This window comes from Strongylocentrotus purpuratus, unplaced genomic scaffold (genome assembly GCF_000002235.5).
Source record: "Strongylocentrotus purpuratus isolate Spur 01 unplaced genomic scaffold, Spur_5.0 spur5_scaffold_2, whole genome shotgun sequence".
NCBI classification, from domain to species: Eukaryota; Metazoa; Echinodermata; class Echinoidea; order Camarodonta; family Strongylocentrotidae; genus Strongylocentrotus; species Strongylocentrotus purpuratus.
In genome coordinates this window covers 42,017,713-42,041,907 of record NW_022145605.1, presented here as the reverse complement: position 1 = coordinate 42,041,907, position 24,195 = coordinate 42,017,713, and the positions used below count along the sequence as shown (strand labels likewise).

Sequence of the window (24,195 nt, the reverse complement as noted above, 5' to 3'; positions counted from 1 at the left end):
GGAAGGAGAGAGAGAGAGAGAGAGAGAGAGAGAGAGAGAGGGTGAGGATGAGAGAGGGATGGAAAATGAAGCAGACACACACACAGAGAAAGACAGAGACCAAGAGAAACAAAGATACAATAATTGTAACAGAGACGGAGTAAAAATGAGAAACAGAAAGAGAGAGAGAGAGACAGGGGGTGGAGACAGATTCAAATAAATAACATCCATGAGCCAATGATTCAAGTCCCATCACATCCCTGTAATTGCCTTAGTGTTTCACATGATATTACTAATCAATAATTATCTTTATATCTAGCTGTGAAAATGCAGTGAACTGCCCGTTTGAATTCTGATAGCACTTTGTTCTTTATAAATACTGCATTAGTCATGGTACAATTGATCATTATCAATACCAGCACCATTACCACCATCACAATCATCACCATCATCATCAGCATCATTGTCATCATCATCATCATCATCATCATCATCATCATCATCATCGTCATCATCATCATCATCATCATCATCATCATCATCATCATAATCATTGTCATCATCATGCTCATCATTATCTTCATTATCATCATCATCATCATCACCATCATCATCATTGTCATCATCATTATCATCATTATCATCATCATGCTCATCATTATCTTCATTATCATCATCATCATTATCATCATTGTCATCATCATCATCATCATCATCATCATCATCGTCGTCATCATCATCATCATCATCATCATCATCGTCATCATCATCATCATCATCATCATCATTGTCATCATCATGCTCATCATTATCTTCATTATCATCATCATCATGCTCATCAGCACCATCATTGTCATCATCATCACCACCACCATCATCATGCTCATCAGCATCATCATGCTCATCAGCACCTTCATCATCAGCAGCAGCAGCCCCTTATCATCACAACCACCATCATCGTCCCCATCATCATCACCATCATCGTCACCACCATCATCACCATCATCATCACCATCATCGTCACCACCATCATCACCATCAGCATCATCATCACAAGTTCACAACCACCATCACCAAAGCATCATCACCGTAGTGGTCACTCACCTGAGCCAGCACACTGCTAGGATCGCCTGAGAGGGAGTTATTCTCATCATCATCCTCCATAGAAGGGTTCAATATATCATCAAGAGATAGTCCGCTCTCACAAAGGGCAGCAGACAGGAGATCAGGTGGATTGCCTGAATCCCCCATGGTATTAACTCTAGTAATAGCAACAAAACATTTACAGATTTATTTGAAAATCTTTAAGAGTGGCATAGGATTATAGAAACAATAGCCCCGAAGTTTATGAACTTTTTGATCCAGTGAATATCAAGGCAATGTTGAGAAAGCTTGCCTAGCTAGGGGTTAAACCCATCAGAAAATCATCAGAAAATCATGTAAAATGATCTGTATTCAGGCATCCACACCAGATTAATTGTAAGAAACAAAATTAACAATGTCACTCAGGTAAAGCATTGGCAAGCTTACAAATAAGAAACATACAGTAGTCCTTTTGTAAACTGCTGCAGTTGTGTTTATAAATCTCCAAAGAGTGAATTCCCTGTGCCCCCCCCCCTTCCTGCCTGCCTATTAAACAATAGGACACTTGGTCTTACCCTGAATACACCATTACACTTACGGCTTAGTGTACTGGCTGAATTTTTCTGCACGTTTACATATCCTACAGATCCTCCATTCGCAATCTTACCCAGTTTCATAACCTAGCACACTTTTTGACAATATAGTCACTCTACTTTTAGAATCCCTTCATTTTTCTTTTTCCCAGGGATTTCGCTAAATGAACTAATCACTATTATTGTAAGTCAGGTAATTTCATGAAGACTGCATGTATTTGCGTTTGCTGCAGAATCAACCATCATGGCAAATAACTCTCATCATAGGTCACATTTTTGTAATGTAGATCGCATGTTATCATCAGGAACATGTGGAAGGTAAGCAAAGACAGAGTGCTATCACTATATCAGTATCGCTCCGCCTCTGGTAACACATTTTCCACTTTTTTTAGTGACCGAGCCCGTGGTTTTGTTGTTGTCGGTCCCGTGTGCACGTCATATTCCTTTTACTACAACAATTATATTGATTAATGGATTCAAATCCGTCAAAATCTGTGAGATCATCAACAAATGGTGAAACCGCGAAAGACCGTAACAGATCTGTGATTAGATCTATAGAGTATAGGTATGTTGTGGAGTGTATAATTGTATTTTTGTTATTATAGAATCTACATTTCATTCAATAGTAGATTCTAGAAGTCTAGATCTATTTTTCTTTTTTCTTTTTGTTAAAATCTGGCAATTTTCTGAATTAGACCCTAGTTCTAGATCTAGACAACGAGCGCAGAAATTGTATGTAGATCTAGGCCTAGGTCGTCTACACTAGATCTACGCTCACGCTGGGTACTGTAGTGACGGAGCGGAATATAACTTACTGAGCCTAAATCTTAACTATAATTATATAACCGACTATAATAAGGATTTATCCTACCATAGGCTGTATACTATACTGCTTGAAGTCTGTCTCAAGAAGCGCTTGAAGTGTTGCTCGTTGAGTGGAGCTCCACCGTCGCTAGTAGTAGTAGACCGAAGAGACAGAAGAGACGGGCAATCAACAGTGTTTGTCGCGTGCAGTCTCAGGTTCAATCTAACGTTCCCAGTGATAAGCACGCCCGCGGAAACTACCGCGGGTGTCGCCTAATGCGGGACTTACGCGCATATGCCGCCAGAGCCGTAGTGGCTCAGGCTGAATCACTACATTATTCCCCACTTAATGAGTTTGAAGCCTACTTCTAACTAAAACTAAACTAAAACTAACTTAAAACTACTCCCGTACCGCAGTGCGGGGTCACGCCGTTCCCGCTGGTGGATGGGTCAAGGACCCTCCTTGCCAGCACCGGTGAAGTCTTGGTCTTTCCAGGGGGCGGGCGCCTTTATCATACCTTATAACGTACTGTATTCCAAACTTTGGTACGGGAAATATTATGTAAAGTACAGGTAAAATGCACTGTAAAATGTAAAATGCACTGTATTCCACAATTTGGTATATTTAAGTACTAAATAGGATTCAAGTCCCGGAAATGTCCCAGGGATCAAGAACAGAAAGAAACAGAAATATACCAGTTAACCCTTACCGTGCTGGTGTCACGTGTAAATGACAAAGAATAGCAGTCCTGGCACGGGCGTAAGGGATTAACGGGGGCATTACAGGCATAGAGAAACAGAAATATACCAGTTAACCCTTACCGTGCCGGTAATACATAATGAAAAATTGCAATACGTCTTGGCACGGGCGTAAGGGATTAACCGGGGCATTACATTAAATTCCCAAGGTGACCGAGCATGAAAGTGTGAGTGATCAACATAAACGATGAATGGCAATAAGTGTGCAGAAAAGGGGAAGAGCCCAATGGCTCCCCATTCCCCAAGTGCAGTTTGGATGGTACAATGTCCAGAAACTGGGCAGTCCCACATGAGAGCCAAACGGCTCCCTACAGGCAGTCCAAACGGTGCATATAAGAAGTATTAGAATGATAAAAGCAGATCACTGAAACCAGATGGAAAATGATATAGAAGGTGAAAACACTTCCAACAAAATAAGATTACATTCTCTGGGCCACTCGGCACCCGGGGGCACCCGGGGGCACCCGTTTCATGGCCTCGAACACACATGAGTGCTCTGTCTCCCTGTGGAAAGAATGCTTCCTAGTCAGCTCTTAAAGCGGAGCAGCTATTTCAGCATAGATAACTCCGCTAACCGAAGCAGAAACTTTTCAGTTTTATTTAATTGTTATCTATTCAGTTTAAAAACATCAACACTTAAAGTTCAGGAACTCAGAATGGACGATTTACAATGAAATTAAACAGTGTAAACAACAGTGAACTAAAATATATATATTTAAGACAAACATGTTATTTCCCAGGAACAGGAACCGGCACCATGTCCTCGCGGACGAGCCGTTGTGAATGGCTTTGATAATGAACCATAATATATATACTTAACATGTTATTTCCCCCGATCAAACACGATCCGAGGAATCCAAAATGGGAGCCTGTGGGTGGGCTGGAAAAGGGAAAGGTCCTTACTCTGGAGCCCTGGACTCCCAACAACCTTACATCCTACCCGCTTCCCACTAGAAGGAGGCACCACGGCCGTCCTAGCGACTACCTGGACAAAGGGACCGACCGAAGAGTCAGGCGGGTCACTAACATTATTTACCTTGACAAAGGGACCGACCGAAGGGTCAGGCGGGTCACTAACATTAACTACCTTGTCCAAGGGACCGACCGAAGAGTCAGGCGGGTCACTAACATTAACTACCTTGTCCAAGGGACCGACCGAAGAGTCCGGCGGGTCACTAACATTAACTACACCCGTATTCACCGATTGTAGGCCTCTTGGTTTCCAGATCGGAGATCGGCCTCGGTCTCCGATCCCTCCAGGTTTTCCGGAACACCAGTAGCCACGGGAGATAGAGGGCGGGCATTGGAAAGCATAGAAAACTCCAAAGACTTAACAGTCTTCAGTATTTCTTCTAGCATACAATCGGTATTGTACGCATGCGTCTTAAGACTGGCGACTTCCTCTTTTAAATAGCCAATGTCATTCCTGGCCTGAACTTCAAAAGGCGTTGTGACCTTCCCCCGGTCCTCCACAGGAGCCGGACGGGGAACATCTCGACCTTTGGAAACGGTTGGGGAACGATTCAGGGGATGGGGTTGCCTATAACGATAAATTACCGGCTCCTCAACCGTATCATAACTGTCTACCTCCTGATCGTACATGCAAGTCTGCTGCACCTGCTGCCGAGAAGCCGAATACGTACGGCGAGCCTCGCTCCCATAAACAACACGTTGGGTATGTTGCGCCCACCTGATGGCTTCCAGGGCCTCCTCGACGGACTTCGGGCGCGTATTGAGAGCTGTTAACCCCGCCGCCTTATCCGTACAACCCTGGCATAACTGCAATACCATTTGAGTGCTGTCACCCCGTTGGTCCCACCCAAAAGCTTCAAAGGACAAAGCTTGGAGCCGATCGGACCACCCAAGGAGAGACTCCTCCGGGAGTTGGCGAGCCGTTCGAAATTCGGCTATGGCCTCCTCCGGGAATCGGGTAGCCCCAAACCGACGCCCCATCGCTGTTAACATATGGTAATAAGAATTAGTGCCCATATCCCTAAGGTTCGAAAAACAATCTGAGGCCGACCCCTCCAAACACCAGCCTAGCGCATCCAAACACTCGCTTGGACTCCACTGACACGATACAGCATAACTGGTGAACTTCCTGAGAAAGGAATGCCAACTTGTTCGCCCATCGTAATTAAGTGACCTCGGCAGACGGGGGGGCCAATCTCGGCGCCCCTGCGACCGGTACTCCCCCTGACCCCCTGATGAGGATTCCCTGGGAGGATACTGAATGTCGGGTCGGGATTCCCTGGAAGAGGGATAAACATAATCCCTACGTGGGGGTTCCCTGAAAGGCGGACCATAATTATTAGAAGGGGATTCCCTAGAAGGGGGATAACAATAATCCCTACGTGGGGGTTCTCTGGACGGGGATTCCCTAGGAGGATAAGACCTGTCGGGCGGGGATTCCCTGGACGGCGGACAGTCAACGGCCCTAAGCCGATACTCGGCTGTGGGCTCGGCTGGGGAGCTGGCCGGTTGCGGCGAGCTCCTGCCCTGCTGTTGCTCAGCCGTAGAACTGGCTACAGGCCCAGCTGGGCCTCCATCTGTAGGTTTAACTATCTTAGCCTGATAAGGCTCAAAATCAAATAAACGTAAAAGCTCCTTGGCTTCATGGAGACGGGGACACTGCATAAATAACTCCTCAGTTAAGCTCCCACATTGCTCCCTCCAACTAATAATTTTGTGGGACTTAGTTCTATCCACAACGGCCAGTAAAGCCTCCTCAGTCCCATAATTCACTTTAACCTTCTCCGAGGCCATAACCGGCTTTAAATCAGCAACGATTAAATAGCCAAATGATAAAATTAAATACACAATCTTTCCTTCTTGCTTACTTAATAATACCCTACTTAGTTTCCTAAGAGCTTACTAAGTGCCTGACAGGTAAATACTAAAACCCTAAACCTCACCGAAAAAACACCGCGGAATTATCTCCACGGTGAACAGCTTCAGCGAGCGGGCCAAAACTAAACCCTACTAAGTAACCCTAAAGGACTACACTTAAACCGGCAACAAACCTCACCGAAAAACACCGCGGAACTATCTCCACGGTATAATGCTCGGCGAGATGGCCGTACAATATTAGTAATGATGAAATGAAGATGAAATTAAATACCACCCACGATTTAACCCAAAATCCACAGATATACAAAACAATACCGACAGTCAAAAATCCCACTTAGGTACCTACCCAATCCTTCCTTCTTGCTTACTTACTAACGTACGTAGTTCCTTCAAGGAAAATACTTCTTGCTTAGACTACTTAGTTTCTTAAAGGAAAATACTTGCTTACTTACTTAGTTTCTTACTTAGTTTCTTACAGGAAAGACCTATTGCCTACTTAAAAAGTAAGAACTTACTTAGTTTCTTTCCAAAATCTTACTTAGTTTCTTACTAAAAAATTCCTACTTAAACAACCCTATACCCATAGTATACCTCACCGAAAAAACACCGCGGAATTATCTCCACGGTAATAATACTTCGGCGAGAGGGTTGAAACTAATTTAATTATACTCCTACTCACTAATTCGTAGTGATTCAGCCTGAGCCACTACGGCTCTGGCGGCATATGCGCGTAAGTCCCGCATTAGGCGACACCCGCGGTAGTTTCCGCGGGCGTGCTTATCACTGGGAACGTTAGATTGAACCTGAGACTGCACGCGACAAACACTGTTGATTGCCCGTCTCTTCTGTCTCTTCGGTCTACTACTACTAGCGACGGTGGAGCTCCACTCAACGAGCAACACTTCAAGCGCTTCTTGAGACAGACTTCAAGCAGTATAGTATACAGCCTATGGTAGGATAAATCCTTATTATAGTCGTTCATGTAATTATAGTTAAGATTTAGGCCCAGTAAGTTATATTCCGCTCCGTCACTACAATGGCGTAATCTCTGAAATAACATGTTAAGTATATATATTATGGTTCATTATCAAAGCCATTCACAACGGCTCGTCCGCGAGGACATGGTGCCGGTTCCTGTTCCTGGGAAATAACATGTTTGTCTTAAATATATATATTTTAGTTCACTTTTGTTTACACTGTTTAATTTCATTGTAAATCGTCCATTCTGAGTTCCTGAACTTTAAGTGTTGATGTTTTTAAACTGAATAGATAACAATTAAATAAAACTGAAAAGTTTCTGCTTCGGTTAGCGGAGTTATCAATGCTGAATTAGCTGCTCCGCTTTAAGAGCTGACTAGGAAGCATTCTTTCCACAGGGAGACAGAGCACTCATGTGTGTTCGAGGCCATAAAACGGCCGGCTTTTGATATCTCCCAAGTGACACTACGTGGTACTGGTTCCAATAATAAGTCAGAATATGATCATGTTTTGGGGGAGTAATTCCTCTGGAGTAATTCCTCTGGATCAACAAGAGCCTTTTGGATTTGCTTGATGGTGTTAGGGGCCTGGGTGCCCTTAATGATATCAGGAACTTGCCGGCAGTGGCTATTGTGCCCCCGGTGCCGAGTGGCTCACCTTCTATATCATTTTCCATCTGATTTCAGTGATCTGCTTTTATCATTCTAATACTTCTTATATGCACCGTTTGGACTGCCTGTAGGGAGCCGTTTGGCTCTCATGTGGGACTGCCCAGTTTCTGGACATTGTACCATCCAAACTGCACTTGGGGAATGGGGAGCCATTGGGCTCTTCCCCTTTTCTGCACACTTATTGCCATTCATCGTTTATGTTGATCACTCACACTTTCATGCTCGGTCACCTTGGGAATTTAATGTAATGCCCCGGTTAATCCCTTATGCCCGTGCCAAGAAGTTTTGCACTTTGTCATTATGTATAATCGGCACGGTAAGGGTTAACTGGTATATTTCTGTTTCTTTATGCCTGTAATGCCCCGGTTAATCCCTTACGCCCGTGCCAGGACTGCTATTCTTTGTCATTTACACGTGACACCGGCACGGTAAGGGTTAACTGGTATATTTCTGTTTCTTTCTGTTCTTGATCCCTGGGACATTTCCGGGACTTGAATCCTATTTAGTACTTAAATATACCAAATTGTGGAATACAGTGCATTTTACATTTTACAGTGCATTTTACCTGTACTTTAAATAATATTTCCCGTACCAAAGTTTGGAATACAGTACGTAGTAAGGTATGATAAAGGCGCCCGCCCCCTGGAAAGACCAAGACTTCACTGGTGCTGGCAAGGAGGGTCCTTGACCCATCCACCAGCGGGAACGGCGTGACCCCGCACTGCGGTACGGGAGTAGTTTTAAGTTAGTTTTAGTTTAGTTTTAGTTAGAAGTAGGCTTCAAACTCATTAAGTGGGGAATAATGTAGTGATTCAGCCTGAGCCACTACGGCTCTGGCGGCATATGCGCGTAAGTCCCGCATTAGGCGACACCCGCGGTAGTTTCCGCGGGCGTGCTTATCACTGGGAACGTTAGATTGAACCTGAGACTGCACGCGACAAACACTGTTGATTGCCCGTCTCTTCTGTCTCTTCGGTCTACTACTACTAGCGACGGTGGAGCTCCACTCAACGAGCAACACTTCAAGCGCTTCTTGAGACAGACTTCAAGCAGTATAGTATACAGCCTATGGTAGGATAAATCCTTATTATAGTCGTTCATGTAATTATAGTTAAGATTTAGGCCCAGTAAGTTATATTCCGCTCCGTCACTACAATGGCGTAATCGCTAATTTTTTTCCGAACCTGTTCGGGCTAGTTTTTTAATTTTATCGCGCACGTTTTTGAGCCGCCATCTTTGTCGGTATTCACTCGTGTGTTGAAGGGATTTTCTATTTTTGTAATTTCATTCGTAGGGCCTTGTAAGCTAGTTTATTCCTCATTTGTAGTTGATTAGTGCTGTAGATTAGTATTTTAGGGACTCGTAGAGTTTTTTCAGTGCTGTATTCCGATTTTTGGGTACTCATTTCGGTGTTTTGGGGATAATTTTTTGTGGTCGCACACATGTCCGAGCCGCCATCTTGGATACGTTGACTCGTGTGTTGAAGGGATTTTTTATTTTTGGAACTTTTTTCGTAGGGCCTTATAAGCTCATATTTTTTCATTTCTTGTCTACTTAGGGTTGTAGGATAGTTTTTTAGGGACTCGTTGGTATTTTTACGGCCGTATTTCGATTTTGACATCGGTTTCGGTCAGTTTTTGTACTTAAATTTGCTCGTTTTTTTTCCTACTCACTAGACTAGTTGTACAGCCGTTTTTTGTCGTGCTCGTAGTTTTGATCCTCTCGCCAGAGTTTTATACTGTGGAGATAATTCCACGGTGTTCTTTTTCGGTGAGGTATAGGGTCGGTTAAGTAGAACTTAGTAAGTAAGGGTAGGCTCTATTTAGACTAGTTTCAACCCTCTTGCCGAAATATTATTACCGTGGAGATAATTCCACGGTGTTTTTTCGGTGAGGTATACTATGGGTATAGGGTTGTTTAAGTAGGAGTAGAATTAGTGAGTAGGAGTAGATCTATAATTAAATTAGTTTCAACCCTCTCGCCGAAGTATTATTACCGTGGAGATAATTCCGCGGTGTTTTTTCGGTGAGGTATACTATGGGTATAGGGTTGTTTAAGTAGGAATTTTTTAGTAAGAAACTAAGTAAGATTATGAAAGAAACTAGTCTAAGTAAGATTTTGGAAAGAAACTAAGTAAGTTCTTACTTTTTTAAGTAGGCAATAGGTCTTTCCTGTAAGAAACTAAGTAAGAAACTAAGTAAGTAAGCAAGTATTTTCCTTTAAGAAACTAAGTAGTCTAAGCAAGAAGTATTTTCCTTGAAGGAACTACGTACGTTAGTAAGTAAGCAAGAAGGAAGGATTGGGTAGGTACCTAAGTGGGATTTTTGACTGTCAGTCTTGTTTTGGATATCTGTGGATTTTGGGTTAAATCGTGGGTGGTATTTAATTTCATCTTCATTTCATCATTACTAATATTGTACGGCCATCTCGCCGAGCATTATACCGTGGAGATAGTTCCGCGGTGTTTTTCGGTGAAGTATATTGCCGGTTTAAGTGTAGTCCTTTAGTGTTACTTAGTAGGGTTTAGTTTTGGCCCGCTCGCTGAAGCTGTTCACCGTGGAGATAATTCCGCGGTGTTTTTCAGTGAGGTTTAGGGTTTCAGTATTTACCTGTCAGGCACTTAGTAAGCTATTAGGAAACTAAGTAGGGTATTATTAAGTAAGCAAGAAGGAAAGATTGTATGTGTATTTAATTTTATCATTTGGTTATATAATCGTTGCTGATTTGAAGCCGGTTATGACCTCGGAGAGGGTTAAAGTGAATTATGGGACTGAGGAGGCTTTACTGGCCGTTGTGGATAGAACTAAGTCCCACAAGATTTTTAGTTGGAGGGAGCAATGTGGGAGTTTAACTGAGGAGTTATTTTTGCAGTGTCCCCGTCTCCATGAAGCCAAGGAGCTGGTACATTTATTTGATTTTGAGCCTTATCGGGTGGATCAGGCTGAGCAGGCACAGGGGGTGGGGGAGGGGACTGGGCAAACCTTGACTGCACAAACCCAGTCTGTCCAGAGTCCGGGTCCCGTTCCTTATGGGCATACAGTGTACCCCCCATTTTCGGGTGAAGGCCCAGCTGGGCCTATATCCGGGTCTGCGCCCTCCCCAGCCGGGCCCTCCGCCGACTATCGGCTTAGGGATGATAGCAGTGTACCCTCCAGGGAACCCCCACGTAGGGATTGTCCCTCTTCTAGAGAATCCCCTTCTAGTAATTGTGGTCCGCTTTCCAGGGAACCCCCACGTAGGGATTATGTATATCCCCCTTCTGGGGAATCCCGACCTGACATTCAGTATCCTCCCAGGGAATCCTCACCTGTGGGTCAGGGAGAGTACCGGTCACAGGGGCGCCGGGATTGGCCCCCCCGTCTGCCGAGGTCACTTAATTACGATGGGCGAACAAGTTGGCATTCCTTTCTCAGGAAGTTCACCAGTTATGCTGTATCGTGTCAGTGGAGTCCAAGCGAGTGTTTGGATGCGCTAGGCTGGTGTTTGGAGGGGTCGGCCTCAGATTGTTTTTCGAACCTTAGGGATATGGGCACTAATTCTTATTACCATATGTTAACAGCGATGGGGCGTCGGTTTGGGGCTACCCGATTTCCGGAGGAGGCCATAGCCGAATTTCGAACGGCTCGCCAACTCCCGGAGGAGTCTCTTCTTGGGTGGTCCGATCGGCTCCAAGCTTTGTCCTTTGAAGCTTTTGGGTGGGACCAACGGGGTGACAGCACTCAAATGGTATTGCAGTTATGCCAGGGTTGTACGGATAAGGCGGCGGGTTTAACAGCTCTCAATACGCGCCCGAAGTCCGTCGAGGAGGCCCTGGAAGCCATCAGGTGGGCGCAACATACCCAACGTGTTGTTTATGGGAGCGAGGCTCGCCGTACGTATTCGGCTTCTCGGCAGCAGGTGCAGCAGACTTGCATGTACGATCAGGAGGTGGACAGGTATGATACGGTAATTTATCATCATAGGCAACCCCATCCCCTAGATCGTTCCCCAACAGTTTCCAAAGGTCAAGATGTTCCCCGTCCGGCTCCCGTGGAGGACCGGGGGAAGGTCACAACGCCTTTTGAAGTTCAGGCCAGGAATGACATTGGCTATTTAAAAGAGGAAGTCGCCAGTCTTAAGACGCATGCGTACAATACCGATTGTATGCTAGAAGAAATACTGAAGACTGTTAAGTCTTTGGAGTTTTCTATGCTTTCCAATGCCCGCCCTCTATCTCCCGTGGCTACTGGTGTTCCGGAAAACCTGGAGGGATCGGAGAGCGAGGCCGATCTCCGATCTGGAAACCGAGAGGCCTACAATCGGTAAATACTGGGGTAGTTAATGTAGTTAGTGACCCGCCGGATTCTTCGGTCGGTCCCTTGGACAAGGTAGTTAATGTTAGTGACCCGCCTGACTCTTCGGTCGGTCCCTTGGACAAGGTAGTTAATGTTAGTGACCCGCCTGACTCTTCGGTCGGTCCCTTTGTCAAGGTAAATAATGTTAGTGACCCGCCTGACTCTTCGGTCGGTCCCTTTGTCCAGGTAGTCGCTAGGACGGCCGTGGGGCCTCCTTCTAGTGGGAAGCGGGTAGGATGTAAGGTTGTTGGGAGTCCAGGGCTCCAGAGTAAGGACCTTTCCCTTTTCCAGCCCACCCGCAGGCTCCCATTTTGGATTCCTCGGATCGTGTTTGATCGGGGGAAATAACATGTTAAGTATATATATTATGGTTCATTATCAAAGCCATTCACAACGGCTCGTCCGCGAGGACATGGTGCCGGTTCCTGTTCCTGGGAAATAACATGTTTGTCTTAAATATATATATTTTAGTTCACTTTTGTTTACACTGTTTAATTTCATTGTAAATCGTCCATTCTGAGTTCCTGAACTTTAAGTGTTGATGTTTTTAAACTGAATAGATAACAATTAAATAAAACTGAAAAGTTTCTGCTTCGGTTAGCGGAGTTATCAATGCTGAATTAGCTGCTCCGCTTTAAGAGCTGACTAGGAAGCATTCTTTCCACAGGGAGACAGAGCACTCATGTGTGTTCGAGGCCATAAAACGGCCGGCTTTTGATATCTCCCAAGTGACACTACGTGGTACTGGTTCCAATAATAAGTCAGAATATGATCATGTTTTGGGGGAGTAATTCCTCTGGAGTAATTCCTCTGGATCAACAAGAGCCTTTTGGATTTGCTTGATGGTGTTAGGGGCCTGGGTGCCCTTAATGATATCAGGAACTTGCCGGCAGTGGCTATTGTGCCCCCGGTGCCGAGTGGCTCACCTTCTATATCATTTTCCATCTGATTTCAGTGATCTGCTTTTATCATTCTAATACTTCTTATATGCACCGTTTGGACTGCCTGTAGGGAGCCGTTTGGCTCTCATGTGGGACTGCCCAGTTTCTGGACATTGTACCATCCAAACTGCACTTGGGGAATGGGGAGCCATTGGGCTCTTCCCCTTTTCTGCACACTTATTGCCATTCATCGTTTATGTTGATCACTCACACTTTCATGCTCGGTCACCTTGGGAATTTAATGTAATGCCCCGGTTAATCCCTTATGCCCGTGCCAAGAAGTTTTGCACTTTGTCATTATGTATAATCGGCACGGTAAGGGTTAACTGGTATATTTCTGTTTCTTTATGCCTGTAATGCCCCGGTTAATCCCTTACGCCCGTGCCAGGACTGCTATTCTTTGTCATTTACACGTGACACCGGCACGGTAAGGGTTAACTGGTATATTTCTGTTTCTTTCTGTTCTTGATCCCTGGGACATTTCCGGGACTTGAATCCTATTTAGTACTTAAATATACCAAATTGTGGAATACAGTGCATTTTACATTTTACAGTGCATTTTACCTGTACTTTAAATAATATTTCCCGTACCAAAGTTTGGAATACAGTACGTAGTAAGGTATGATAAAGGCGCCCGCCCCCTGGAAAGACCAAGACTTCACTGGTGCTGGCAAGGAGGGTCCTTGACCCATCCACCAGCGGGAACGGCGTGACCCCGCACTGCGGTACGGGAGTAGTTTTAAGTTAGTTTTAGTTTAGTTTTAGTTAGAAGTAGGCTTCAAACTCATTAAGTGGGGAATAATGTAGTGATTCAGCCTGAGCCACTACGGCTCTGGCGGCATATGCGCGTAAGTCCCGCATTAGGCGACACCCGCGGTAGTTTCCGCGGGCGTGCTTATCACTGGGAACGTTAGATTGAACCTGAGACTGCACGCGACAAACACTGTTGATTGCCCGTCTCTTCTGTCTCTTCGGTCTACTACTACTAGCGACGGTGGAGCTCCACTCAACGAGCAACACTTCAAGCGCTTCTTGAGACAGACTTCAAGCAGTATAGTATACAGCCTATGGTAGGATAAATCCTTATTATAGTCGTTCATGTAATTATAGTTAAGATTTAGGCCCAGTAAGTTATATTCCGCTCCGTCACTACATTATTGAATCACTACACTAAGCCGTTGTGAATGGCTTTGATAATGAACCATAATATATATACTTAACATGTTATTTCCCCCGATCAAACACGATCCGAGGAATCCAAAATGGGAGCCTGTGGGTGGGCTGGAAAAGGGAAAGGTCCTTACTCTGGAGCCCTGGACTCCCAACAACCTTACATCCTACCCGCTTCCCACTAGAAGGAGGCACCACGGCCGTCCTAGCGACTACCTGGACAAAGGGACCGACCGAAGAGTCAGGCGGGTCACTAACATTATTTACCTTGACAAAGGGACCGACCGAAGGGTCAGGCGGGTCACTAACATTAACTACCTTGTCCAAGGGACCGACCGAAGAGTCAGGCGGGTCACTAACATTAACTACCTTGTCCAAGGGACCGACCGAAGAGTCCGGCGGGTCACTAACATTAACTACACCCGTATTCACCGATTGTAGGCCTCTTGGTTTCCAGATCGGAGATCGGCCTCGGTCTCCGATCCCTCCAGGTTTTCCGGAACACCAGTAGCCACGGGAGATAGAGGGCGGGCATTGGAAAGCATAGAAAACTCCAAAGACTTAACAGTCTTCAGTATTTCTTCTAGCATACAATCGGTATTGTACGCATGCGTCTTAAGACTGGCGACTCCTACTCACTAATTCGTAGTAATGTAGTGATTCAGCCTGAGCCACTACGGCTCTGGCGGCATATGCGCGTAAGTCCCGCATTAGGCGACACCCGCGGTAGTTTCCGCGGGCGTGCTTATCACTGGGAACGTTAGATTGAACCTGAGACTGCACGCGACAAACACTGTTGATTGCCCGTCTCTTCTGTCTCTTCGGTCTACTACTACTAGCGACGGTGGAGCTCCACTCAACGAGCAACACTTCAAGTTCAGGAACTCAGAATGGACGATTTACAATGAAATTAAACAGTGTAAACAACAGTGAACTAAAATATATATATTTAAGACAAACATGTTATTTCCCAGGAACAGGAACCGGCACCATGTCCTCGCGGACGAGCCGTTGTGAATGGCTTTGATAATGAACCATAATATATATACTTAACATGTTATTTCCCCCGATCAAACACGATCCGAGGAATCCAAAATGGGAGCCTGTGGGTGGGCTGGAAAAGGGAAAGGTCCTTACTCTGGAGCCCTGGACTCCCAACAACCTTACATCCTACCCGCTTCCCACTAGAAGGAGGCACCACGGCCGTCCTAGCGACTACCTGGACAAAGGGACCGACCGAAGAGTCAGGCGGGTCACTAACATTATTTACCTTGACAAAGGGACCGACCGAAGGGTCAGGCGGGTCACTAACATTAACTACCTTGTCCAAGGGACCGACCGAAGAGTCAGGCGGGTCACTAACATTAACTACCTTGTCCAAGGGACCGACCGAAGAGTCCGGCGGGTCACTAACATTAACTACACCCGTATTCACCGATTGTAGGCCTCTTGGTTTCCAGATCGGAGATCGGCCTCGGTCTCCGATCCCTCCAGGTTTTCCGGAACACCAGTAGCCACGGGAGATAGAGGGCGGGCATTGGAAAGCATAGAAAACTCCAAAGACTTAACAGTCTTCAGTATTTCTTCTAGCATACAATCGGTATTGTACGCATGCGTCTTAAGACTGGCGACTTCCTCTTTTAAATAGCCAATGTCATTCCTGGCCTGAACTTCAAAAGGCCCTACGAATGAAATTACGAAAATAGAAAATCCCTTCAACACACGAGTGAACGCCGACAAGATGGCGGCTCAAAAACGTGCGCGATAAAAAAAAACTAGCCCCTACAGGTCCGAAAAAGAGCGATTACGCCATTGTAGTGACGGAGCGGAATATAACTTACTGAGCCTAAATCTTAACTATAATTATATAACCGACTATAATAAGGATTTATCCTACCATAGGCTGTATACTATACTGCTTGAAGTCTGTCTCAAGAAGCGCTTGAAGTGTTGCTCGTTGAGTGGAGCTCCACCGTCGCTAGTAGTAGTAGACCGAAGAGACAGAAGAGACGGGCAATCAACAGTGTTTGTCGCGTGCAGTCTCAGGTTCAATCTAACGTTCCCAGTGATAAGCACGCCCGCGGAAACTACCGCGGGTGTCGCCTAATGCGGGACTTACGCGCATATGCCGCCAGAGCCGTAGTGGCTCAGGCTGAATCACTACAGTACTATTATTATTGGCCTCCCTAATTGAAAATTTTGGTTTAAAATCTACCTAGAGGTCTTCTTCCTCTTCTTCTTCTTCTTCCTTTTGAGTACAGACCTCTTTACAGAGTATTATCGTACAAACTATTATTAAATGTGCAAAAGATCTACACCCATTAGAAAGCAATGCAACGACTGTGTTTACAAATGAATAGTCTACCACTAGCCCACTGCACTATTAGTACCAGTGCAGCGCCAGCGCGCGGTACGAATTAATCATGATCATACACGATGCAGATGGAGATAGATGACTCCACCGTATTTGTCCCTCAGCGTCGTGCCGTTTATGCAGATAAAACAAAAGTAACCCACTAATTACTGCCCAAAATCTGCAACATATAATGTAGCAACTGATGATAAAAAGGAAAGATACGATACCTCAGTTTATTGTCGCGAAATAATGGAGTCCCTTAACTTGAAGTTGCACTTGGTATTGCGGAAGTCCGTCGAGACGAACGAACTGCACATGTACGTATCCGGAGTCCGAGATAGATTGTGCATGCTGCATACACTAGCTATGCGCAAGATGATATGCATGCGTGCACAGTGCAGAACTGAAAAAACCGGTCAAATCTTATGAGGACGTTGTATGGCATTGCCAATCTAACAAACTATTAGGAAATATATGATATAATATAATTTACCACTAAAAACTAGTTTATATGCTCATATTATATAAAAAATAAGTATTTATTTTTTATTTTTCATATCAATAAACGTTTGTAGTGTGTCATGAGGATTTTAAGACTACTTTCAGTAAATTCTATTAGATTGTTAAACAAAAAATATGTATAAACGGATAGATAATCAAATCGCATGGAATATGACTGAATAATGTAAATTCATGATGGACATTTTGTATTTCTGGTTGAAAAATCAATCGAAAAACAAAACTAGAGATTAAACTGTGTAAACTCCGGTCTTCATTTGAAACAAAACGATCTACAAAAAATTAGACGACTTAAAAATATATTTTACATTCAAGCGTACTTGTGTAGGTTTGCTATAAGACAAAATATGCCACGTAGAGGTCACGAATGCTCTCTACTTGCTGCTATGCGCAGCAGTGTTCCTACTAACTTCTGGCACAAAATCTGTAGTACGCGTGGCAAAATATGAGTGATCGACAATATAGGGAATAACACAGCTTGTTGTATTGACTCTCATGCATTGAGCTTGCAGGCAAAAGCTTGATTAAAAATTGTTCTTGTTTTGAAACATTAATTGTACAAGATGGCAACTTATCATTACGTCCTTTTTATTGCTTTTTTTGTCATGTGTATGACAACAGTAAAAGCATATTTCATTGCCATTGATGCCCATGCAGAAGAATGTTTCCACGACAGAGTGTCATCTGGGACAAGAATGGCCCTCACATTTGAAGTTGCAGAGGGAGGATTTCTTGACATTGATGTGAAGGTGAATATGAAAAAATATTTTCATTACTCTTTCCTCAAGTATTTATTTGCATTCATCCTTTTTCTTTCTCAGATTGTGTAGTTATTTAACACATATTTGATTTGATTTTGTGTTCTTGTGTATTGTTAAATTTATACTCTTAGTCTTACTCTTAGACTTATGAATTTTGTTATGAATATATTATTGATGATGATGGGGAATTGTGTGTCTGGTCAGCTGTCAGTGAAGTTCGAACGCTTTATAAAATAAAGCAGTCACTGCACTGACACTGTTGCCTTTGTTTATAACCAAAATGTTTTGTCAAATAACCCCAAACCATCATAGATATTCGTTCTTTTGTATAACATATTCTTCAAAGATGTATGAAATGTAATAAATATTGCATTTAAACATCTTCAAGTCACTGTTTTAAATCAACTGTCCAGATACCATAGAACAAATTTTTTGTCTCTTTTGTCTTGTTTTGGGTAGGGTCGGCTCCTCTAAAGAGAGGAGCCAACCCTACCCGAATCAAAGGAGCCAACGAACGAAACGAAAGAGACAGAAATTTGGTCTCCAGATCGATACCACAGCCTGTCCAGACACACATTTTGGGTATAGGCCTAGACCTTATTCTTATTTCTTTACTTAATTCTTTTTTAAAGGGGACAAAGTTGAAACTTTCCTCATCATGCCCTGACTGAGTCCATGTTCCCCCTTTTCCCTCCATTTGTCCCTATTTGTCATTCTTAGAGTCCAGTATCTGTAAAGTAGACGTTAATAGACCCTCTAGCTCTACTTCAAATCATAAATGAATGAAAATATTAATGATATGAATTATTCCTCTTGTAATGATTTTCTTTTTTACCGTTAGAAATTAATCTTTCAACCCTACACCAACATATAGGAGACCTCACCAAGCATTTGTCTTTCCCTTAATCTCTTTTCTTTGTCTATAGACTGGATCTGTGTGTCGTTTATTTGTTGTTGTTGTTTTCTTTTCATTTTTTTTTTTTTGTTTTGGTCAAACAAGGGCAAATCCCATTGAATTGGTGGACAGTCTGACAGTTATTGAAATGTAAAGGTAGTTTGTTCCAAAGTTCAGCGGAAGCTTTGCAAAATGAGCGATGACCATAAGAAAGAGTTGACACCGAAGAAGGCACGAGGTTTAATTGTGAAGATGACCATAGACTGCAGAGGGTTTGTATTCCTGGATTAGTTCTTGCAGATAAATTGGTGCCAATATTTGAACACAATTATAAATTAAATCCATGTAGCTGTTGAATTATGAGTAATGTGTACCTATGTTTGCCCTTCTTAACCTCAGATTTCTGGACCAGATGGTAAAGCTATTCACACAGGGGAGAGAGAGTCCAATGGTAAATACACCTTTGCAGCTCACATGGATGGAGTTTACAGATACTGCTTCAGCAATAAGATGTCAACAATGACACCTAAGATTGTTATGTTCTCTATGGATGTAGGAGACCAACCTAAAGATCAAGGAATAGAAACAGAAGGTAGGTTAATCTGGCTTGAAAATATTTTTTTTTTAAATAATTTTAAAAATCCTGAAATGAGTATGCTTACATGCTCTTCTTTGAATACTGTAAAACAGTGTCTTTTACAGATAGTTTGATGATAGGGAGCCTCATACTGCCTAGCTTAGATATCTGGCTTGAAAACTTTGTTTTGTGGATAATTAAATAAAATCCTGAAATGATTAAGCTTATGCTCTTCTTTGGAAGCTGTAAACGAAAATCAGGAGAGAAGACAGCCTTTACATTTTGTCTTTGTAAAAACAACATGCCTTTAATATGTGAAATTGAAATAGGACTGAGGAATGCGTACTAGATGATTATGAAAGTCAACTTACAATGAGCATTTTAGACAATATGAACGTTGACTTAATACATCATTTCATCATGTGTATAATTGTATAACTTTAAAGTATTTAAATCTTCCATGTGCTGCAAAATGTTTGCTATTTGAATAGCCATCAATATCTCATTCCTTATTTATATAATTTCTGGGATTTTTTCCTTCTCATTATCATATTTTAAAGGGATAGAAGTAACATACAAATTATAGTCTCTTGTAACAAAATACCAAATGTGATGGAGTACACAAAATTTCCCTGAAAAATAGTTTGTTCAATGTACATGTATGTGGCATAGTTTGCCAGATATTGTAATAAATAATGGAATTGCCAATGTCTCTTTTATCCATCGTGTCTATGAGTCCCTGAGATTCCCTCTTTCTTGCTATTATTGATCCTACTCTTGTTTCACCTTTCTTCTCTTTCAGAGCATCAGAGCAAACTTGAAGAGATGGTGAATGAACTAGCAACAGGTCTTACAGGGGTCAAACATGAACTAGAATATATGGAAGTCAGAGAAAGGGTTCATAGATCAAGTAAGTAATCATTTAATCTAAAACCTGTCAGTCTCTCTTCTTCTCTGTTACTTTCCATGTATATTTGTTTTTATATGTGGTGTGTGAAGACTACTTTTACTATTTTACTGTAAAACATAACTTTTGTAGTTTTGTAGATGTCTTGTAAAGATGTATGAATATGTGGGATTGTCACATTTCATTTGCCATGAAAATAAAGTCACAATTATAGGGAATGATAAATGCTCAATTTTGCTTTAATTGTCAGCTTAACAAGGTTCATATTGACATAGAATGACAAAGATGTCACTGACTTATGACTGTCACTACTCTAATTTCTCAGACAAGTGTAACTAATTTATTTCTTCCTAAGACTCCATCCGTGGTCACAGTTAATACTTCTTGATCTTTCTTTGAATGTCAAACATTTCATTATTTTGCCCATTTCAATGTTTGCATTTTTCAACTTCATATTAATCAATTCCTCCTTTTTTTTTATTTTCATCTTTTTTCCCACTTGCAGTTAACGACAACACAAATTCCAGAGTGGTATTATGGGCATTCTTTGAGAGCTTGGTGCTGGTTGCCATGACGCTAGGACAGGTGTATTATCTTAAGAGATTCTTTGAAGTCAGGAGAGTGGTGTAAACATTAAGCACTAAGTAGTTTTAAATATCAGGGCCCATATTCATAAAACTTTATTAGGCCTAGTACCTTATTCTGAAAACTGTATTGTTATCTCTAGTGTTAATGGAGAGAATGTTCATTTTCACCACAAATTAAAATTGCTCAGAACAAACTCTTTTTGGTGCTCCCACAGGTTTCTCTGTAAAATATTTACTTTTTAGCAGAAAATGTCAGAAACTAACTAGCGACCTTTCCTAGATTTAGTATAACAATTAAGAATTAAGAAAATAATATAGTTTTGAGAGTAGGATGATTACTACCACCAGCATATGCCTAACAGGTGTGTAAATAACTGAAGACTGACTTATGTTTTATGAATATGGGCCTATAGAACTGTAGATTGGGGTTATGTAGACATGAAGGTCATCTTGGTTTCTTGTCATGAAGATTGCTTCTCTTATTACAATAGAATTGACACCGACTGTCAAGAACTAATAAGGACGTTGTTCACACAGTATTGTTTTTAAACTTCTGAATGACTTTTAGACAATTTCTTTTGATATACAGTTTAATAACTCCAGGTCATAAATTTTCAATGGAATGAAAAGAAATGATCATTGCTGATAGTGTGATACACACCAAGGAAATCCAACTAGAAATAGTTATTAATTTGTGTCCACATGTAGATTTTTATCATCTTTTCTTCTAGAAAGGTCTGTATGCTTCTTGCTGAAAATGTTGAAAAGTAGTTATCATTCTGTTTAAAGCAAGAAAGGCGTCAACTCTGTGTTAGAGTGTATGAGTTAAAACCCTTCTTCCTCCAAACAGAGGATATTTACCCTTGCCATGACATGGTAATCTCATTTAGTGAAATACTAAATGAATCTTAAGTATGGACTGTAACTCCATTTGTCATCTCCAGGAAATTAATTGAACAAGGAAAACTGTTTCTAGTGAATTTCAATATCTCAAGTTGCTCAATATTTATTTTGTTACAAAAATGGCAGTTTGATATAGACTGTAATGGTTTTATATTGTAAACACTAAAACCAACAAAAGTAAAGTTTAGATAAATTTACAATTAAGTGTTTTTTTTGCATTGCGACTTGTTTTACCTTTGATTTTTTCCCAACTTTTTTGTGTGTTTAGAAAATTACGAATATATGTTGAAATGTTCTATAGGAATTTAAAGGATAAATTGGTAGGCAACTATACTACTATAGGGTAGAGAAATAGAGTGAAGCACATAGTCCCCTTATGTATAAAAATTGTATTTATTATTATTACAGCATTGCACATGCATTTCTTTTCTTTCTTTTTTTCCTCATTGAGATGTAGGTACTACTTGAGTTAATCAGTTGGAAACTATTTGTAAAGATGTAATCATCGTAAGTAAATGTAGAAGTACATGGAATGCATGAATTCTTGAGGAACATAGGGAATAATTGGTTTATTGTTTAAATTAAAATCTCTTTGGATATCTTTTTCAGATTTGTTATTCGATCTGTTCTGCATCGGTTTCCTGTTATGTCTATTTCATCATGTTTTTGATATGTTGAATATGCTGTTTTTCAGGTTATCAAATTTGAATGTTCTTTAATTCATATTATTCTTGGAATAAAGTGTTTTTTAATGACTTAAAATCATGACAGAGAAAGTATATAAAGCCATTATGGTTGAGGTGTGTTTTAAAAATAGATTCCTTTGTATTTGCAGGTATTATTCCATGAATTTCCATCTAAGTTATAGGGATAACAATAGCATGCATGGTTATAGCGATCTTACCATTCTAAAATATGACATATTAGATGTGAATTGATTACTGTTAACCAAGGTTAACAATTTAAAAAAAAATTGTGATGTGCAATTCATCTGACAATATTTGTTTTCTTTTCCTAGTTGGGTCATTTATATATTATGTGTTTTACTGTTGGATTCTCGTTGTCAACATCCATTATGTTTAATGTGTCACAATGTTTTTAGGTACAAACTTTTATTCCAGGTTGTATAACTACAATGTATGGTACCTAACCGAGTATCTAGAAATTATGTGTTCAGACAAGGATATTGCCAAGTTATTGAACACATCACATTCTCAAATTATATATTTCAACTTTTTTAAGATGAGGTATATATTGAGGCATGATGCAAGAATGCATACCAGTATTTAAATGTAAAGCTGGAGTTACAATGTTTATCCTCATTTCCTTTGTACAATAGCATGTGAAGGTGGATATTAATTTTTAATTTACATATGTAAATGTGAAATTTAGGTATTCTCTTGGTTTTGATACAAGTTCGTAGTTTGTTGTAATGCCTTTCTTTGGTAAGGATGGTGTTATAGTTTTGCCTTTAGGTATGAGACATGTAAGATGATCGGAATAGAACAGAATGTTATCAGTCTTGGTACAGTCAATTCAATTGGTTATACTGGTACATGTAGTTGTTACTTGTTAGTCATTTATTTTCAGTGTGCATGCAGTGATGAGAGTAGTAGGCAAGAAATACTCTATAAAGTACATTGTTATCTGTTCAGCTTTGTATATTGATAAATATTTCTCTTTCTTTTCTTTTCTTTTCTTTTGATTTTGTTTTTTGTTAAATTCTTATCAAGTTGTAAACTTTGAAATGCTCATGTATATACACATGTACATGTAAAGTTCTGCATTTTCCATGATTTATTAAAGACTTCTACTTTATGAAATTATCTATTATATGCCTCTTGTGTGGGTTTGTTTATACAGGGTGTCTAAAAGAAACTACAATGAAATTTAAATTTTGTCCTGTTTTGGTTTTATGGATTAGCATTAGTGTGTTGTTTATTTGTGCGGTGTTTAGGGGGTGGGGGAAGTCCAATGTGGGTTAGTATGTTGGTGTTAAGAGTATGTTAGTAAGTTAGGTTATAGTGTTAGAAGCCATCAAAGACTGCATGTAGACATCTCATTTGGGACTCGCTATGGTCCATGATAATACCCCCAGATTACTGAGACGACTTGATGGGCATTGTGTCACAAATTATTTTGACCCTAGTAATAATCATTATAAAATGAAAATGGACCAAAAAAGATTGCCAAAATATGCTGCCCATATAGAGGTAGAAACTAGAAAGTTATAGTATTTTACCACTTGGATGCTGAGTTTATGTGTCACAGAAAATGATATAGACTGTTGCAATCTCTTTGTTATAATGTACCAATGTTAACTCTGAATAATAATTGGCCGTTAATAAAAGAAAAACATCAAAGAAGAAGTACAATAAATATGCTTATCATGAGTGATTTTTTTCTTCTTCTAAAGTGACAAGAAAATAAATGACTGTAATGTCCTTCAACACTCTATATCCCCCGCTTCCCCTCCCCGTTGTTTTCTAAAGTCATTCTAACTTATACTTTATTTCAAAACTTACCAA

The 24,195-nt window shown here is 41.4% G+C and overlaps 3 protein-coding genes across 3 annotated transcripts in view; 2 read left to right on the top strand and 1 right to left on the bottom strand.

Annotated features, from left to right (window-relative positions):
• The window catches only part of LOC100888616 (protein strawberry notch homolog 1), a 56,798-nt gene extending 39,943 nt beyond the window's left edge, over positions 1 to 16,855 (bottom strand). Inside the window, exons 1-2 of the mRNA XM_030992486.1 lie at positions 16,746 to 16,855; positions 1,084 to 1,240 (exon numbers count right to left, since the gene is read on the bottom strand). Coding sequence (XP_030848346.1) covers positions 1,084 to 1,230 — 147 coding nt within the window. The 5' untranslated portion in view covers positions 1,231 to 1,240; positions 16,746 to 16,855. The remainder of the gene's footprint in view (positions 1 to 1,083; positions 1,241 to 16,745) is intronic.
• LOC105444945 lies at positions 10,200 to 12,512 on the top strand. Its single transcript, XM_011679861.2, has 2 exons — positions 10,200 to 12,030; positions 12,085 to 12,512. The coding sequence occupies exon 1, from the start codon at positions 10,454 to 10,456 to the stop codon at positions 12,020 to 12,022; it is 1,569 nt and encodes a 522-aa protein (XP_011678163.2). The 5' UTR covers positions 10,200 to 10,453; the 3' UTR covers positions 12,023 to 12,030; positions 12,085 to 12,512.
• A 629-nt stretch (positions 16,856 to 17,484) lies between the features above and the next one.
• LOC586407 (transmembrane emp24 domain-containing protein 2) lies at positions 17,485 to 24,046 on the top strand. Its single transcript, XM_786191.5, has 4 exons — positions 17,485 to 17,786; positions 19,093 to 19,285; positions 20,073 to 20,180; positions 20,683 to 24,046. Exons 1-4 carry the CDS (start codon positions 17,601 to 17,603, stop codon positions 20,805 to 20,807), a joined length of 612 nt encoding a protein of 203 aa, XP_791284.2. The 5' UTR covers positions 17,485 to 17,600; the 3' UTR covers positions 20,808 to 24,046.
• The last annotated feature ends 149 nt before the right edge of the window (positions 24,047 to 24,195 follow it).